This window comes from Bubalus bubalis, chromosome 4 (genome assembly GCF_019923935.1).
Source record: "Bubalus bubalis isolate 160015118507 breed Murrah chromosome 4, NDDB_SH_1, whole genome shotgun sequence".
Lineage (NCBI taxonomy): Eukaryota > Metazoa > Chordata > Mammalia > Artiodactyla > Bovidae > Bubalus > Bubalus bubalis.
This window is the reverse complement of record NC_059160.1, coordinates 18,112,363-18,128,394: the sequence shown is the minus strand read 5'-3', so window position 1 is coordinate 18,128,394 and position 16,032 is coordinate 18,112,363. Positions and strand designations below refer to the sequence as shown.

Here is a 16,032-nt window from a genome sequence, read left to right as displayed (position 1 = left end):
CTGTAGTTGACCTAGAAAAGGGATAGTAACTGGGGACCCAGGTCTTTTAACTAAGATGTTATTACCTCTTGTGGTGTTTCCCTGTGCTCAGGTCACTCATCCACTGTTGCACTTGGAGTCCTTGGGGTCATTCTGTTGGCCTTTCTCATCGCAACCCTCTTGTGGATTCTGAGGCGAAGACAGAGACAGCGGCTTGCAGGTCTGAGCCAAATTATCATGTCTCTAATATTTCTATGGCATAAAAAATTTCTTGGAATAATACAACAACAACAACAAAAATTAGATTCAAGTATCAAATGGCCACAAAGAGGAAACCTAGAAGAGATTTAAGCAGTTTCCCCAAAAGAAGAAACAAAAATTCAGAAAAGAAAAGGGGTACTGCTTGTATTGATGATTATTATAATGTAGCTATGGGCTTCCCTGGTGGCTCAGTGGTAAAGAATCTGCCTGCCAATGCAAGAGATGAGGGTTCAGTCCCTGGGTCAGGAAGATCCCCTGGAGAGAGAAACGCAATCCACTCCAATATTCTTGCCTGGAAAATTCAATGGACAGAGGAGCCTAGCAGGCTATAGTCCATGGAGTTCAAGAGTCAGGTACAACTTAGCAACTAAAAACAACAGCAAATAGTCTATCTACATCTTTAATTGAACTTTGTAGAATCGATTGTTTAGAATGAGTATGCTTGTGTGATGCATGATGAATCCTTTATTGCCCAAACATTTATTTGCTCTTACTCTATGCTGCTAAGTCACTTTAGTCGTATCCGACTCTGTGAGACCCCATAGACGGCAGCCCAACAGGCTCCCCCGTCCCTGGGATTCTCCAGGCAAGATCAGTGGAGTGGGTTGCCATTTCCTTCCCCAATGCATGAAAGTGAAAAGTGAAAGTGAAGTCGCTCAGTCGTGTCCGACCCTCAGCGACCCCATGGACTGCAGCCCTTCAGGCTCCTCCATCCATGGGATTTTCCAGGCAAGAGTACTGGAGTGGGGTGCCATTGCCTTCTCCGATACTTATTACTAAATTTACTGTTCTGTTAAGCAACATGCTAAGTTCTGAAGATGACTCAGACATGGATATTCCAATGTTCTTGTCTTTTTGTAATTTCCAGTCTAGCGAAAGAGAAATATATGTAAACAAATAAGTTGCAATGTATTATTATATAGTAACATGAATAAAGAACAAAGGGGGCCCAGAAAATACATTAATTAACTGAAAAAAGAGTATCAGAGGCTTCTAGGAGATTTTGAGACAAATTTTGAAGATATAGAGCAAAGAACTTAGTGAGTGCATTTCAGGGAGAGAAAAAAATATTTGCGAGTGTAGAGAAGCTTAAAAGATGACACATTTGGTGTTTTTGTGGGGGTAAGTAAAACGTGAGTTCAAGGACAGAAGTTCCTGATGAGGCTGAAGAAAGGGGAAGAAACAAGTAGTGAAGTTCTGTATTTTCCGGTAAGAAGATTAATAGTCATTAAAGAGTATGGTATAGTGGACAGAGTAGTCAGACAGGCTCTTAGAAAGTTCTGTTTGGACATCTGAGGGGCTGAAAGAGAACCACGTTATTGACAAAGATAGGATTTTGAAATAGTTGAGATGAAAGATGAAAAAGACTTTATAGTGAGAATGAACAGGGAAGGATAAGTTTTATAAAGATTTTAGATGAATCTCCAGTAAATTATGCAAGAATGCGGGCTGCCTTGGGAGAAGAAACTGGGTAGTAATAAGATGGCAATGGGATACCTGGTTTAGTTTCATTGCTATTGCATTTGTGTTTGTGGCTTCACAAGGGTGAAGCTTGGTAGTAGAATAGAATGGAAACAGGACAAGGGCTTAGGTGATGATTGGGTGTGCTTGCACTGCTGAGAAAAAGCATACAGAGGGAGGGAAAGTTTTATTATGCCCCCCTGACTCTTAACCTATGACCTCTTTTGTCAGTTTCCTCAAGAGGAGAGAACTCTGTCCACGAAATTCAATACCGGGAGATGAATTCTTGCCTAAAAGCAGATGATCTGGACCTATATAATTCCTCAGGTCTGTGGGTTCTTAGAGGGTCCATAGCCCTGGGGTTCAGACTGAACTGCAGCTTAGGCTGAGAGGCATTCTACTTCACATAGTAGTGAAAAGAAATCTCAAACATAATAAGAAGCCTGTGATGCACAAAAGGAAGAAAGGCAGGAATGAACTAAGCATTATTCTTAGATATATTCATTACTGAATATTTAATAATGAATATGTATTCATTATTCATAGAAATTGCAATCATGAAGACCTCTGGCTAAGAGGTCCATGATGATTTCTGACAGAGGAACTACATTGTAGGATATTATGACTTGCACATCTTTATATTAAAACAGAAACTGATCTTCGAAAGATTAAACCTTTCATATCTCTTTCATAATTTCTTCCATTTCCACTTCCTGCTACGATCCTTTCTCTAATTTACATTTTTCTGAAAGTTTAAGCTTTCTGTGTCTTTATCCCATCAGAAGCCATTCCTATTCATGGGACTAGCCTTATTTCCCATTACATTAAGCTTCTTTCTTTATTCTCTGACTTCTGTTTAGCACCAGATCACCAATTCTGCCTCTAGGAGGCATAACTCTGCTGGGTTGTAAAAAATATCCCAAGGACTTCCCTGGTGGCCCAGTGGTTAAGACTCTGTGCTTCCACAGCAGGGGGCATGTGTTCGATCCCAGAACTAATATCTTGCATGCCCTGTGGCTAAAAAATACAATGCAATACAATACAGTACAATAATAATAAACATCTTTAAAAAACCCAATATCCACTTTATGAAGACTCAATGCCTTCTCAATATTCCTTACCATCTGAGAGGGATCTGCCTCACTTCTTCAGTGCAAAGGAATTGGTATTTGCCAAAACTCAAAGAAATATATATAAGACATGGGAAAGACTTTCTGTGCCTCTTAATTGACACTGTTTGCCTTCCTAATTGTGAACAATGTTTTTAAATGTTCAAAGAGCTTCCGAGGCACATGAGGGGAGGTCTGATTTATTTCCCAGTAATTATTTTCTTCCTTTCAGAAAATTCCAATGGGTAAGATGGTTTTAATGATGCTGGACTAATTTCTGTGTCTAAATCTCTTCCTATTTTTGGATGAAAAAGGAGATCATGTTGACATACAATGAAAAAGAGAAAGGGAATTGTAACCTGGTGAGGTAAGAAGAATTTATTCATCGTTGTTCAAAGCAGTCACATTCCTTTTGAGAATGCCTCTGGTATTAAGAAGAAAGAAAAAATGTATATACATATGCATGTCCATATATGTTTATGTTTGTATGTATATCCATATTCAGAATATGCAACAGTTTTTTAAGAAATTAATTTTTTTTATTCATGTATTTTTGGCTGTGCTGAGTCTTCGTTGCTTTGTGCAGGCTTTCTCTAGTTGCCGGAAGTGGGGGCTACTCTTCACTGCAGTACACAGCTTCTCACTGTGGCTTCTCTTGGTGCAGAGCTCAGGCTCTAGGATGGGCTTCAGTAGTTGCAGCATACGGGCTCAGTGGTTGTGGCATGTGGGCTTAGCTGCTCCATGGTATGTGGGATCTTCCCAGATCAGGGATGGAACCCATGTCCCCTGCATGGACAGGCGGATTCTTATCCACTATGCTACCATGGAAGTCCCTGCCACAAATTTTTATAAATGACCCTTGTCTGTCCTTTAGTTACATATATCTTAAGCAATAACAGTGGTTTATTATGTTGCTAAGGAGAAGCTGGGGAAGTAAATATGAATAACTCTTCTAAAGATATTATAAGAGTCATTTCAGAAAAGAGACAAGACGTGTCTACAGGTGTATAATGCATGCTAGGATAAAGATAGTAAAAGATACTATAGGCATATGGAAAGCTTGCCTGAGAGTTTGGAGAGATCGTGAAGATGTGATGATCAAATTTAACATCTGGTGACTGAAAGATGGGCCATTCTAGGGAAAGAACATGGCATGTACAAAGTGTGGCATGGGGTGGGGAGCAGAGAAAGGAGGGTGGGATGAATTGGGAAATTGGGATTAACCTATATACACTATTGTTACCATGTATAAAGCGGATAATGAGAACTGACTGTATAGCACAGGGAACTCTGCTCAGTGCTCTGTGGTGACCTAAATGGGAAGGAAATCCAAAAAAAAAAAAAAAAAAAGGAGGGGATATATGTGTACGTAGAGCTGATTCACTGTACAATAGAAACAAACACAACATTGTAAAACAACTATACTCCAAAAAAAAAAATTTTAAATGTGGCATAAAAGAATCACACCTTTGGGGAGTGGGAAGCTTTCATTCAAAAACATATTGAAAGTATGTTTGGTGACAAGTGGTGTCCTGAGCACTGAAGATGCAGAGATAAAATATACTATTGACAAAGACATGGCTATTTGATGAAACATCTCACAGTTTCTGTGTGGGTGTACAGAGAGGCCATGTCAGGGGAGGGATGTGATGAGTGTCTAGACAGGAAAGGCTTCATAGAGCCCAATAACAAATAGTCTTATCTGTTGTATTTCCTGTTCATATTTTATTTCAGGGACTGCTGGGGAGGTGGTAAGCTTTGGAAGATTAAGTTCAGGCAAGATACAATCAGATTTGCTTTTATAATTTGTTTTCATAAGAAAAATGTTTTCATAAGAAAAGAAAAAAATAAAAAAGTGAATAAGGCAAGAAATTTGTTGTTATACATAAAAAAGAAAAGATGGTGAAATGAATTAGTGGGTACATTTTCTATTTTGTTAAACAATTTTGGGAGGACTATTCCTCTGGAATGATATATAGCAGAAGTATGGGTTTTTGTACTGATATTTTATATGGCATATGAGAAATACAGAGTGAGACAAAGAATAAAAGTTAGACTTAAAACTATGTAAATGTAAAATGTTATTATCATGCTTATAGACACATAGAGTTGTCATAAACTGTATACAGGATAAAGTGTTAATATATGTATACTATATATACAGTATCATACTATATATATAAAAGGCTTCTCAGGTGGCTCAGTAGTAGAGAATCCACCTGCTAAGCAGGAGACTCGAGTTAATCCCTGGGTCGGGAAGATCCCCTGGAGAAGGAAATGGCAGTATTCTTGCCTCCAGTATTCTTGCCTGGGAAATCCCATGGACAGAGGAGCCTGGCAGGCTACAGTCCATGTGGTTGTGAAGAGTCGGACACGACTTAGCAACTAAGCAGCAGCATATATAAAAAGCAATTGTTAAGACAAAGCATGTAATAAATCATTGGGCAAAGATATGAAAAAAGCAGTTCTCACAAAGTGAATTATAAATCTCTACTAAATAATTTTAAAATGCTCACAATATGTCTGGGCAATTCAAAGTATGATTAACAATGAGCTATTCTTTATATAAATCAGACCAACAAAAACTTAAAGCAGCACCAGCATTTCTTGTTGGTGGGGATACAGAGGAAAATGTAACTTCAAATGTTGCTGTTGGAAACAAGATGTGTAGTAGCCTTATGAGAGAGAAACTTAGAAACTTTTATTAATTTGAAAAAAAAACATGCTTCTCAGATCTTTTGACCCAACAATCTACCCCTAAAAATTTCTTTCATACAGATAAAGCTATTAATATATAAGAACAAATATACAAGAATTCCTTTTAGCAGCCTTTTTAGTACCGCCCCAAAGCTAGACACAAAGTGAATGCCAATCAGTAGGGGTAGTAGTGGCTGGAAAAATTATGGTGCAGCCAGCTAAAAAAGAAAAAATCGTGCTCAAAATTTAATAACATCATTCCACTTTTGTGTTCATGTTACTGAACACAACTAAACATAATGTTTGCATTTGTAAAACTGTCATGTGTGTACAAGTAAAGAAACAATTAAAAATTCTAACAGATTGTAAACTGAGGACTATGAATGACTTTTGGTTAGTAATGTCAAACATATGAGTATTATTCTGATATATGATATTTATCTCATAAATAAATAATAACAAATAATAAATAAATAATAGATAACAAACTACTTTTTCCTTAAAGAGTAATCACTACTAAGTCACTGCTTCAGAATCACACTAGGGTGCATTTCAAAATGGCCTTTCTGTACTGTAGTTCTCTGGAGTAGAAATAATTCTTAAGCACACTGAAGTTTGAAGATCATTGCATTTAAGTTTCCTCTTTAGGAAAGTAGTATGGTTTTTAATATATGTGAGTAAGTGAGCAAATGAGTGTGTGTATGTGAGAGCGAGACAGAGGTAATATAATACATTATATTAAATTATAATGTAATTCTTCTACATGTGTGTATGTGCGTATGAAGAGAAAAGTAACATTATTCTATTTGTGTCTTTAGTTCAGCCAGCTTGAAGAAGACCTGGACTATTGAGTGAGCGAGGAGCAACACTGAAGATCACAATACAGTCCTTTGTCTCCTGGTATTCAAAAGACTGCTGCTGAATTAAAAAAAAATTAATTTGGTGAATGTGATGACTAAAAAGTTGTAGATAAGATTTTCAAGGGTATTAAATAAAAAAGAATATTGCTGATTTGAATTTGTCTTAACTCCTTATTTTTGATTCTAAGAATTTCTGAATGAGCTTTCTGTCTTTTAGAGTTTCATAAATACAATATGATGTTTTTTCATCTGACAGTGTTCTTATTTACATATATATTTTTCTAGTTTGGTTTAAAAAGTAATTTTCTTCTTACTGTGCTGTGTGCTAAATCATTTCAGTTGTGTCCAACTCTTTGTGACCCTATGACTGTAAGCCCACCAGGCTCTCTGTCTGTGGGATTCTCCAGGCAAGAATACTGGAGTGGGTTGCTATTTCCTTCTCCAGGGGATCTTCCTGGCCCAGGGATTGAACCCATCTCCTGTATCTCCTGCACTGCAGGCAGATTCTTTACCACTGAGCCACCTGGGAAACTTTTCAGGGAAAGGAAAGAGAATGATTATTGAAGGGTTTGTTAATAACATATGGTTCTGTTTACAACACATGGCTCTCACGAGTTCTTTCATTGCTTTCTGTCACTGTAATTCTGGTCACAAAAATTGCACAGGAAATCCTGGTAGGGGTACAAAAATCTCATGTTTTAGGGCAGCTGAACTAAGCTGAAATGAATGCATCAATTATGTCATATATATATGTATGTGTATATATATATATATATATATACACACACACCATATAATGAAAGTTTATATTTTACTAAAAATCGCTTACCGATGTAACATATTAACATAAGGAAAGGATAACATGTAAAGAAAGACTTAGAGTGAATTGATGCTTTTGAACTGTTGTGTTGGAAAAGACTCTTGAGAGTCCCTTGGACTGCAAGGAGATCCAACCAGTCAATCCTAAAGGAAATCAGTCCTGAATATTCATTGGAAGGGCTGATGCTGAAACTGAAACTCCAATACTTTGGTCACCTGATGTGAAAAACTGACTTATTGGAAAAGACCCTGATGCTGGGAAAGATTGAAGCCAGGAAGAGAAGGGGATGACAGAGGATAAGATGGTTGGATGGCATCACTGACTCGATGGACATGAGTTTGAGCAAGCTCCGGAAGTTGGTGATGGACAGGGAAGCCTGGCATTCTGCAGTCCATGGGGTCACAAAGAGTTGGACATGACTGAGTGAACTGAACTGAACTGATAGTGATTGAAGGCTGTTTAGAGTCTATTAACTTGTTGAATATCCAAGTGTTAGATGCAATTTGATTTTGAGTACTGCATGTACCCTTTTCTAGCACTTAGGGCTTCAAAGCAACTATCTTGTAGAATCATGACATTTGGCTCATTTTCAATTTCTTTTGTATCTCTTGTCAATTTCAAAGGCAGATCTTCCTCAGCTTTCAATGGCCTTGAGAGAGTGTGTGTGTGTGTGTGTGCACGTGTGCTCAGTTGATCAGTAGTGTCTGACTCTATGAACCCACGGACTGAGGCTCACCAAGCTCCCCTGTACATGGGATTTTCCAGGCAAGAATACTGGAGTGGGTTACCATTTCCTTATCCAGGGGATCTTCCAGACTCAGGGATCGAGCCCTTGTCTCCTGCATCTCCTGCACTGGCAGGTGGATTCTGTACTACTGAGCCAGCTGGGAAGCCCTTCAATGTCTTAACCTCCTGATAAACCCATTGGTAAATTGAAATTGTCCTGAATAGAAATGCATTTAATACTCCTAACCTCTAAACATGGTGGTTTAGCCTAGCTTTCTTTGAATGTTCTCAGAACACTTACATTAGCCTACAGTTAGGTCAAATCATCTAACACAAAGTCTATTTTATAGTGTTGAATATCTCACATAATTCATTGAATGCTGCACTTGAGAACAAAAAATTGGAGTGGTTGGCTGGGTGCAGAATGGTTGTCCACCTTTGGGGTGGTGTGACTGGCTGGAGGATGTGTTTCATTCCTGTCACTGCCCAGCACAATGAGAGTAACTGACAGCATATCACCAGCCCAGGAAAAAATCAAAACCCAAAATTGGAAGTACAGTTTCTCCTAAACGTGTATTTCTTATCTCATTTCTACAAATGCTTGGGTCCTTTCACCCGTATTCCTATTTCAAAATCAAATTCATAACCACGGACCGGAAAAGATTCATGGTACCTTTCCTTTTACTGTTTATCATGTAATATGAAGATTTTATCAGAGTCAGTTGAAAGGCACTTTTAATAGAAAGAGGAACATCACAGAAACAGCAAAAAGGAGAAACATTTCCACTTACAGGAACTCATGAGAGCTCAGAATGAACCATAAACTTGATAAATGTTCTTCCCAAAGAGAAGGCTCAGGCTTAGCTGAGAGGAAGGGGAAGTCCTATGCATAACATGAGATAGTGGTCCCACTGGGGTTAACTTTGTGCATGATGTTTGATGTTTTTAACTATCTAGGGCAGGGATTGTGGACCCGAAACTTAGGTCCCAGAGACTGGGTAAAAATGTGTATTTTTAAATAAATATATCAGGCATATTCCTTGCCAGGGAGCATCTTTGAAAAGCAATAACTTACTGGGAATAAAATTAAGTCTAGAATGTTGGTGCCCCACACATGAAGATATGGAATTTTCAGTAACCAAAATTTGGAGAAAACAAATGGAAAACTATTGCAATTGTTGTATGTTTTAGAAAGATAAGAGGCTGGTTTCCATTGGAATTGTCTTCTAAAAGGATGAACTCTCAGCATAGTATGTGATGTGTTTAACCCTCTTGCCCCAGCACTCTGAAGAATCCCTGTGAAGAAAAGAAATAGAAGTAGCTAGAGGAATCCTGTGCTGTGATTAGATTTTCTGCCGAAGGTAAGCAGAGAGCTCCCCTTTGCACCATATAGGCATCAGAGCTGCATTTCCTCTTATCAATTGCTTACTGTTTCTGGCTCTTTAGATGCTCTAAATGGCCGGGGCTGGAAAACTGAGAACTACATTTCCCATAAACCCTTACAGGAGGAAGCTGAGCTAAATTCTGATGATAGATTCTCCCATTTAGGGGAGATTTAGTTTTGCAGGAGTGTTTGCATTTGCTTGAAAATTGCTAGCCTTGGTGTTGCAGCATCCTTTAGAAGTGGTTTCCTGGGTTTTTTTTTGAAGCTTCCTGATGAGGATTTTGTAAGCACATGATTTCCTGTAGTAAACCACTTCCTGCACTAAATACTTACAGGGCTATCTGATTTTAGAACCCTAGGTCTCCGTGAATTCGCTTAACTCTTAGAAGAATTACATTTCAGGAGCAGGCAACCAGGTTTTAGAGTTGTAGTCTCTCATTCCAAAATATTGAAACATGAATAATAAAACAAGGAATAAAATAAAACATTTGGAAGGAATTTGTTGGGCATATAGATCAATAAGAGAGAGAGAGAGAAAGAAATTAACCTAATGTTTAGTTGATATGTCAGGTATGACTCTTTTGTGACTTCATGAACTACATGTAGCCCACCAGGCTCTTCTGTCCATGGGATTTCCCAGGCAAGAATACTAGAGTGGGTTGCCATTTCCTACTCCAGGGGATCTTCCCTACCCAGGGATCGAACCCTTGTCTCCTGAATTGGCAGATGGGTTCTTTACCACTAACCCACGAGGAAGGCCCAAAAGAAATTATACTGAAAAATTATCAGAAACTTTGGAAACAGAAGTAGAAAAGACATGCACAGGCCTAGAGATAAAGAAAACAAAAATTATTTAAAACTTTAAAAAACAAGCTATTAAAAAATCAAATTTAATAAATAACTTATTAAAAAGAAAACAATAAAAATAAAATAGAAAATAAGAGAAGAAATGTGTTCCCAGAAACTGCAGAAGCACCTATGAAGAGAAAGAATATTCAGACATAGGAAGTGACACACCCCCCCAAAATACAGATACAGACAGAAAAGACCAACATCCCACGGACATTTTGAATATCATCTTAATAGACATCCATACAGTTTTACAAACACCAAAGTGAATAGTGATTTCAGCAACTCCTTATCACAAATTATTGTAATTTTTAGACAATAAAGGTACTTTTCCAGACTGTTTTAACTTTCCATTCAATGTAGAAATTTCTCACCTAACTGTTCTGAAAGGCAGCACCAGATTTTTCTTTAACATTTCTACTTATTTCATCTCATGAACAACATCTCATGTTTCTTTCATCTCAAAACAACCTTCTCCATATCTTCAGTTCGGATATCTCTCTCCTCTTCTCCCTTCCACTCCTCTACTCTCCCCTCCTTCAACTCCTCCCTCTTTCTCTGTTTCCTTCCTCCATCTCTTCCTCCTCCTCTTTCTTTTGTCCACCTCTCCCTCATCCTTTCCCTCCTTCCATGTCTCTCTGTCTCTGTCTCTCTCTACCCTTCTTGTCCCCACCCTCCTCCAGATCCTTATATGCTTTTCCAACTAGAGATTCCTAGTAGATGCCTTAATGACTCATTAGAACTAACATATTGCATTTGGTTAAGAACAGAGGGGTAAACATGATATGTAAAGATGAGAAAAATTATGTGTAGAAACTTACATGAAAAGAAAACCTGATGTGGGAGAGGAGAGATAAAAATTAGTTTCACTTGATAATAATGAAGAAATGTTTGGGGGTCATAAAGCTTCTGGTAGAAAAAAGATCTATAGAACTTCCTTCTCTGCATCTCAGTGAAACTATGTTCCATGCTCAGATGGGTGAGGAGCTTACCAGTGATAAAAGAAAAAAAAATGCAACATGGACAGAACATTTCAGAAAGTTCAGATAAGTTTGCAGTGTGATCATCTTAGATGGAGAGAGAAAAGTCTCAGCTGTGCTCCTGAATTAAGTGACTGCTGAGTCTCACAGGGACCATGAGCTTTTCTGCCCCTGTAAGAATTACTGTATATGTTGCTTTAGGAGAATAAGATAGTGTAAGTAATCTACCTAGGATTTTTACCTGGAAACAGGAAATTTGCTAGAGATTTAAGTTGAATAAAATTGGTTGAGTACAAGAAGGAATAAGTTCAACAAGGTATTCCTGGTAGCACAGAACTTTTCTGAGAGTCTCACAATATTTATTGTCTTTTTTCCCCAGTATAAACACAGGCAATGAAGGTCTCTGAAGACCTCTCCCATCTGGGATATGATGTCACAGGACTCCTTACAGGCTTAGCTACTTTCATCAAACGGATGGTCCAGGGGGACAGATCTCAGTCTCGGAATCCCTGGGCTCTCTTGCTATCCTCACGAACAGTGGGGGATCTCCTCTCATCTCTTCCTTCCCTCCAAGAACTTCTGTCCTTGGTGACTCCAGGGGACAGCCTGAAACAATAAGAAAATTACTTGATGATGCCTGTGACCCAGAAGAATGATAACATCCATTTTAGAGAGCAGGAACAATGGAAGAGATGCAGAATGTAAAAATTGCTGTACATTGTCAAACACTCAGAACCATTCTGTCAGGACATAACTTTAGGTAGATAAATTAAGATTTTTTAGTTGGAGTTTCAATATCAAACTCTCAAAAGCTAATAGAATGAATATAGAGAGAAATAGAAAGATATAGTAGACCTGAAAATCACTATGAACAATTCAACATAATTAAGATTTATACAATTTTCACACAACAGAAGGATATAAATTCTATCCAAGTTCCCATAGACTATAAGAAACACTGGAAACATATCCAGGGACAGAAAACAAGATGTAAAAATTTTATGGTCTGAAGGTATTGAAATCATATAGAATCTGTTCTCTTATCACTGTGGAATTATGTTAGAGATCAGTTATCAAAAGATATTTGAAAGTAGCCCACATATTTTTAAGTGCAATGTGACATTTACCAAGAGAAATCTTTGATTTAGCCACTGAAACCCTCAGTAAAGTTAGAAGACTGAAAAAACACAGAGGGTGACTGTAGAGAAGAAAGCACTTAACTGAGAAATTAATATCAGGACAGGACTTTATGACTCTTGACCCAGAGTCTGAGGAAAAGTTGTCACAAGAAAGGACTATTTCCCAAGGTGAATATACCAGAAGTGGGAGAGAGGAAAGCATAGCTCTAAAACTGTCATTGTCATTCCAAAGTGACAGACTGACCATTTTCTTGTGACTTGTCCCAATTCCTAAAATATCTGTGCAGATAATCCCAAACTTTATAATAATTGTTATATAATAGGAGTTGCCATGTGAGCTATAAAACAGTCTTCACCAGAAGGCTCGCAACTTTTCACCTTACACAGCAAAAGCAAGGACTTTCTAATCTGTTAATTAAAGACATTATAGCTGATATTTGCTACCTCAGTTCTCATAAGGGTCTATGAGTCTTCTAAAGAAATCTGCATTAATTTCTGCTCCATATAATCCAAGAAACTATATATTTGTAAGGGAGGTCAACCTAGTATATTAGGGGCAATGGTTATCATAAGGTAAGAAATGTCACAAAAATGTTCATATTGTGGCCTCTCACCGATTTTCCATGCAGAAATAATGCAAAGATCGATGGATAGTCCATGAAACTAATATTCAAGTCTGAGAAATATGGTCATAAAAGCACATAAAAGCACAGCGTGCATGCATCAGTTACTGAGAATGGAGGCGGAAAGGGGGTATAACCACAGAACACAGGATCTACCCAGCCTTTATGAGGACACAGAAATAACAGAAATGTCTTGAAAAGGGCAGACTTGATGCATGAGAGAGATAGAAGCCCACTCAGATTTTCTAACATCAGAAAAGATAGCTGTACTTTCCTCAGTCCCTTAGAGAGCCTTAGCTGATAAACCTGTACCCCTCTGTTAGAGAGACACTTCTTCACTCAGCAATGGAAAAGGAACCACGTCAGACAAAGCTGCTCATTCGACGTCACTTAGGGAATTTTGTGTGCTGACTTTGGACTCTAAGGGCAGACAAGGGTTTCAAGGACAGTGGCAGTAGTGAAGTGGATCATGGATGAGGGAAGTGGAGACATTTGTACGGATGACTGTGTTACAGTGACTTAATGTAAAGTTTGGGGCAATTCATTTTAATTTTTCCAATTGCGTGTGTGCTCAGTATGGCTCAGTCATGTCTAACTCTTTGGGACCTCATGGACTGTAGCCTGCCAAGCTCATCTGTCTATGGAATTTTCGAGGGAAGAGTACTGGATTGAGTTGCCATTTCCTCCTTCGGGGAGCTTCCTAACCCAAGGATCAAACCCACTTCTCCTGTGTCTCCTGCATTGGCAGGTGGATTCTTTACTACTGCACCACCTGGGAAGCCCAAACATGTCCAACTACAATAATTAATTATATATTCTCAGGTTACATAATGGCAGTGTTGGGCTAGACATTCTGGTTGTTGACAATTAAAAAACATGATCTACTTTATTTTACCTCAAAGCAACTCAATAGCCTTTTACAGACTAGGCATTTAAATATTGTGTGAGGGAAACCTGGTCAGAGTATCTGCAGGACATGGGACATTAATATTGAGGGAGCGACATGGTGGATTCAGGGAACCCAAGAATCCAGGATGTCATCTCTCAATGATGTCACAAGGGAGCCATAAAACAGAAACCACCCTTTTCTGGAGAGGCAGGTCATTTGACATACACAAGTTGCAGGATTTATGGTCAATAGGTGGTCAGAATGTCTCCTAGAAAAATGGACTTTCAGTCTCCCCAGTGTGTTCGTATTAGGATCTATCTTATCACTTATCTTTACCACAAAGACAACTTTATAGGAAGTGCCTGGAGATGAGGCACTTCATTTTTCATTGTATAGCATAAAAAACAAACAAACAAATGTAGCTTAGTCACTGAGTCACTTGAGAGGGAACCTTGATAAGATGAGGAACATCCCAAATGTAGATGAGAAAAGAGAAATCTTTTCACCTACAGGAGCTCCTAAATAACAAGCCTATTTTGAACATGAGGTGACTGTCTCACTGAGGCCAGATTTGAGTTTGGTGTTCTCAGCTGTTTAGCACATGGACCATGGGAGTAACTAGACTGCCAGCCTATGGCCATATGAACCCAAAGGTGAAGGGCAAATGTTCTCACCTGGTCTTCCTAGATGGTCTATCTTCATGTCATCATTTTCTTTATCCTTATGGACAATATTGTGCAGAGTAAACCTGCATTTGAGCAAGACTAAGACAGCATGCTGGGTCAGACAACATCATCTGGAAATTCCATCATGTATTCCCAGTTCCCCAGGGTTCCTTGTATCCTTCCACCTGGGCATTATGTAAGCTCAGGCACGGCCCCAGATACTTCCTCATCTTTCACAGGTACACCAGGAATGGACTGCTTAGCCCGGTCCTGACCCATGTTCTGCAAGTACTTCTATCACATAGAAGATTGTAATTCTAAGATCTTTAGCCCAGTGTCATTGAGGCCTTGGAGATTACAGAAGAGTAGATATTTCCCCTCATGTTCCCCACATTATAGTATATAACCTCTCCTCTCTCCATACACACATTCTCTCACTATAATTTTCCTGTGCCCTAAAGCCCACTGTGACACTTACATTTCTTTACGTGTTGGTCTATCTCAAGTAAAAAGGGAGAAAACATGACAAAGAGAAAAAAGACAAAGAGCATAGAAAACAGGGCATAGAGCCAAGGAACACCATTTGGGGATAAACTGGCCTCTGGTACAACTTCCTCCATCGAGGTCTGAGGACACAGAATCCTGTGCCTCAGCTGTCTCGCCTCCTAGGTGACGAGGTGATGACGTCACAGCTTCAGGCACAATGGGAGATGAAGACATGGATGGGGATTGGCCAAGCCTCATCCCATAGCTGCTAGAAAGAAGCAGGCAACCTGAGGGAGCTTCACTTCCATCACAACTCCAGTGAATCAAAAATGCTAGATGATCAGGTTAGACCAGTGAGGAGGTAGATTTTCATCACTCATATTCGGAATGTGCCTCTCACACAGCATTGGAGACATATCCAATCACAAAATGAAGAAACTAATTTCTTTAGACTTTGCAGCCCTACAGCCAGTCTTATTCAGCAGAATAATGTCTAATTTAAAAGACCAAATAAAAGACAGGTTTTCCCTGCCACAGGGAACATTGTCCCGCCACTGCTCCCTCCCACTGCTCCCCCATACACACAATGATCTCAGTTCCTCGTCTGAACTCAGACTTCTCTAGGGTGACTGACCAGTGCAGAACACCTGGTAAGATGTTAATGTGGTTCAGTCTTTGCCAGCTCCCAAGACTGTTGCATACCACCTCCAGGAGTCTTCAAGCCTCACCTCCATCTGCTATGAATGTTTTCTCTCAAGGGCCACAAACCCTTTATTTCTCAACCACAACAGAAAAGACATCAACCACCTAAGAATACAAAAACAAAATATGTGGCCAGTGTTGGATTGGACAAGATAAATGAGTTCTAAAATCTGCTGCTCATCCAACTGAGGAAATGAAACCCAGACAGAAAAGGCAAGGGTCATTATGGACTATGATAGTCAGGGAGTACTTTATGAACCATTAGAGAGAAAAAATAACAAGCAAATACAGTTGAAAGGAAATTATCTATTGAAAGTCATATTGACTTCCTGATTCTGAGGCATATAAACAGGAAACCAAAATGCCTTTGTGCCTTTATTGGCTTAATTTTTGGCTGAGTAT

General features: G+C 38.9%; 1 protein-coding gene and 1 long non-coding RNA gene across 4 annotated transcripts in view; one reads left to right on the top strand and one right to left on the bottom strand.

Annotated features, from left to right (window-relative positions):
• The window catches only part of LOC102409999 (scavenger receptor cysteine-rich type 1 protein M130), a 36,582-nt gene extending 30,058 nt beyond the window's left edge, over positions 1 to 6,524 (top strand). The window contains exons 14-18 of one of the 3 annotated variants that reach the window (XR_006550369.2): positions 92 to 199; positions 1,933 to 2,028; positions 3,125 to 3,177; positions 4,545 to 4,586; positions 6,326 to 6,524. Coding sequence is in view for 2 of the 3 variants with exons in the window: in XM_006067717.4 (XP_006067779.3) it covers positions 92 to 199; positions 1,933 to 2,028; positions 3,125 to 3,147 (227 nt within the window). In the remaining variant the exon portion in view is untranslated. Of the gene's footprint in view, positions 1 to 91; positions 200 to 1,932; positions 2,029 to 3,042; positions 3,075 to 3,124; positions 3,178 to 4,544; positions 4,587 to 6,325 lie in introns of those variants that run through there. The other 2 variants (XM_006067717.4, XM_025284976.3) reach the window with 2 other exon arrangements.
• Positions 6,525 to 11,458: 4,934 nt separating this feature from the next.
• Positions 11,459 to 15,471, bottom strand: LOC123333192. The gene is made up of 3 exons (XR_006550370.2): positions 14,921 to 15,471; positions 14,452 to 14,541; positions 11,459 to 11,732 (listed from the first exon to the last, which is right to left on the bottom strand). It is a non-coding gene; the product is annotated as an uncharacterized LOC123333192 (long non-coding RNA).
• Between the last annotated feature and the right edge of the window lie 561 nt (positions 15,472 to 16,032).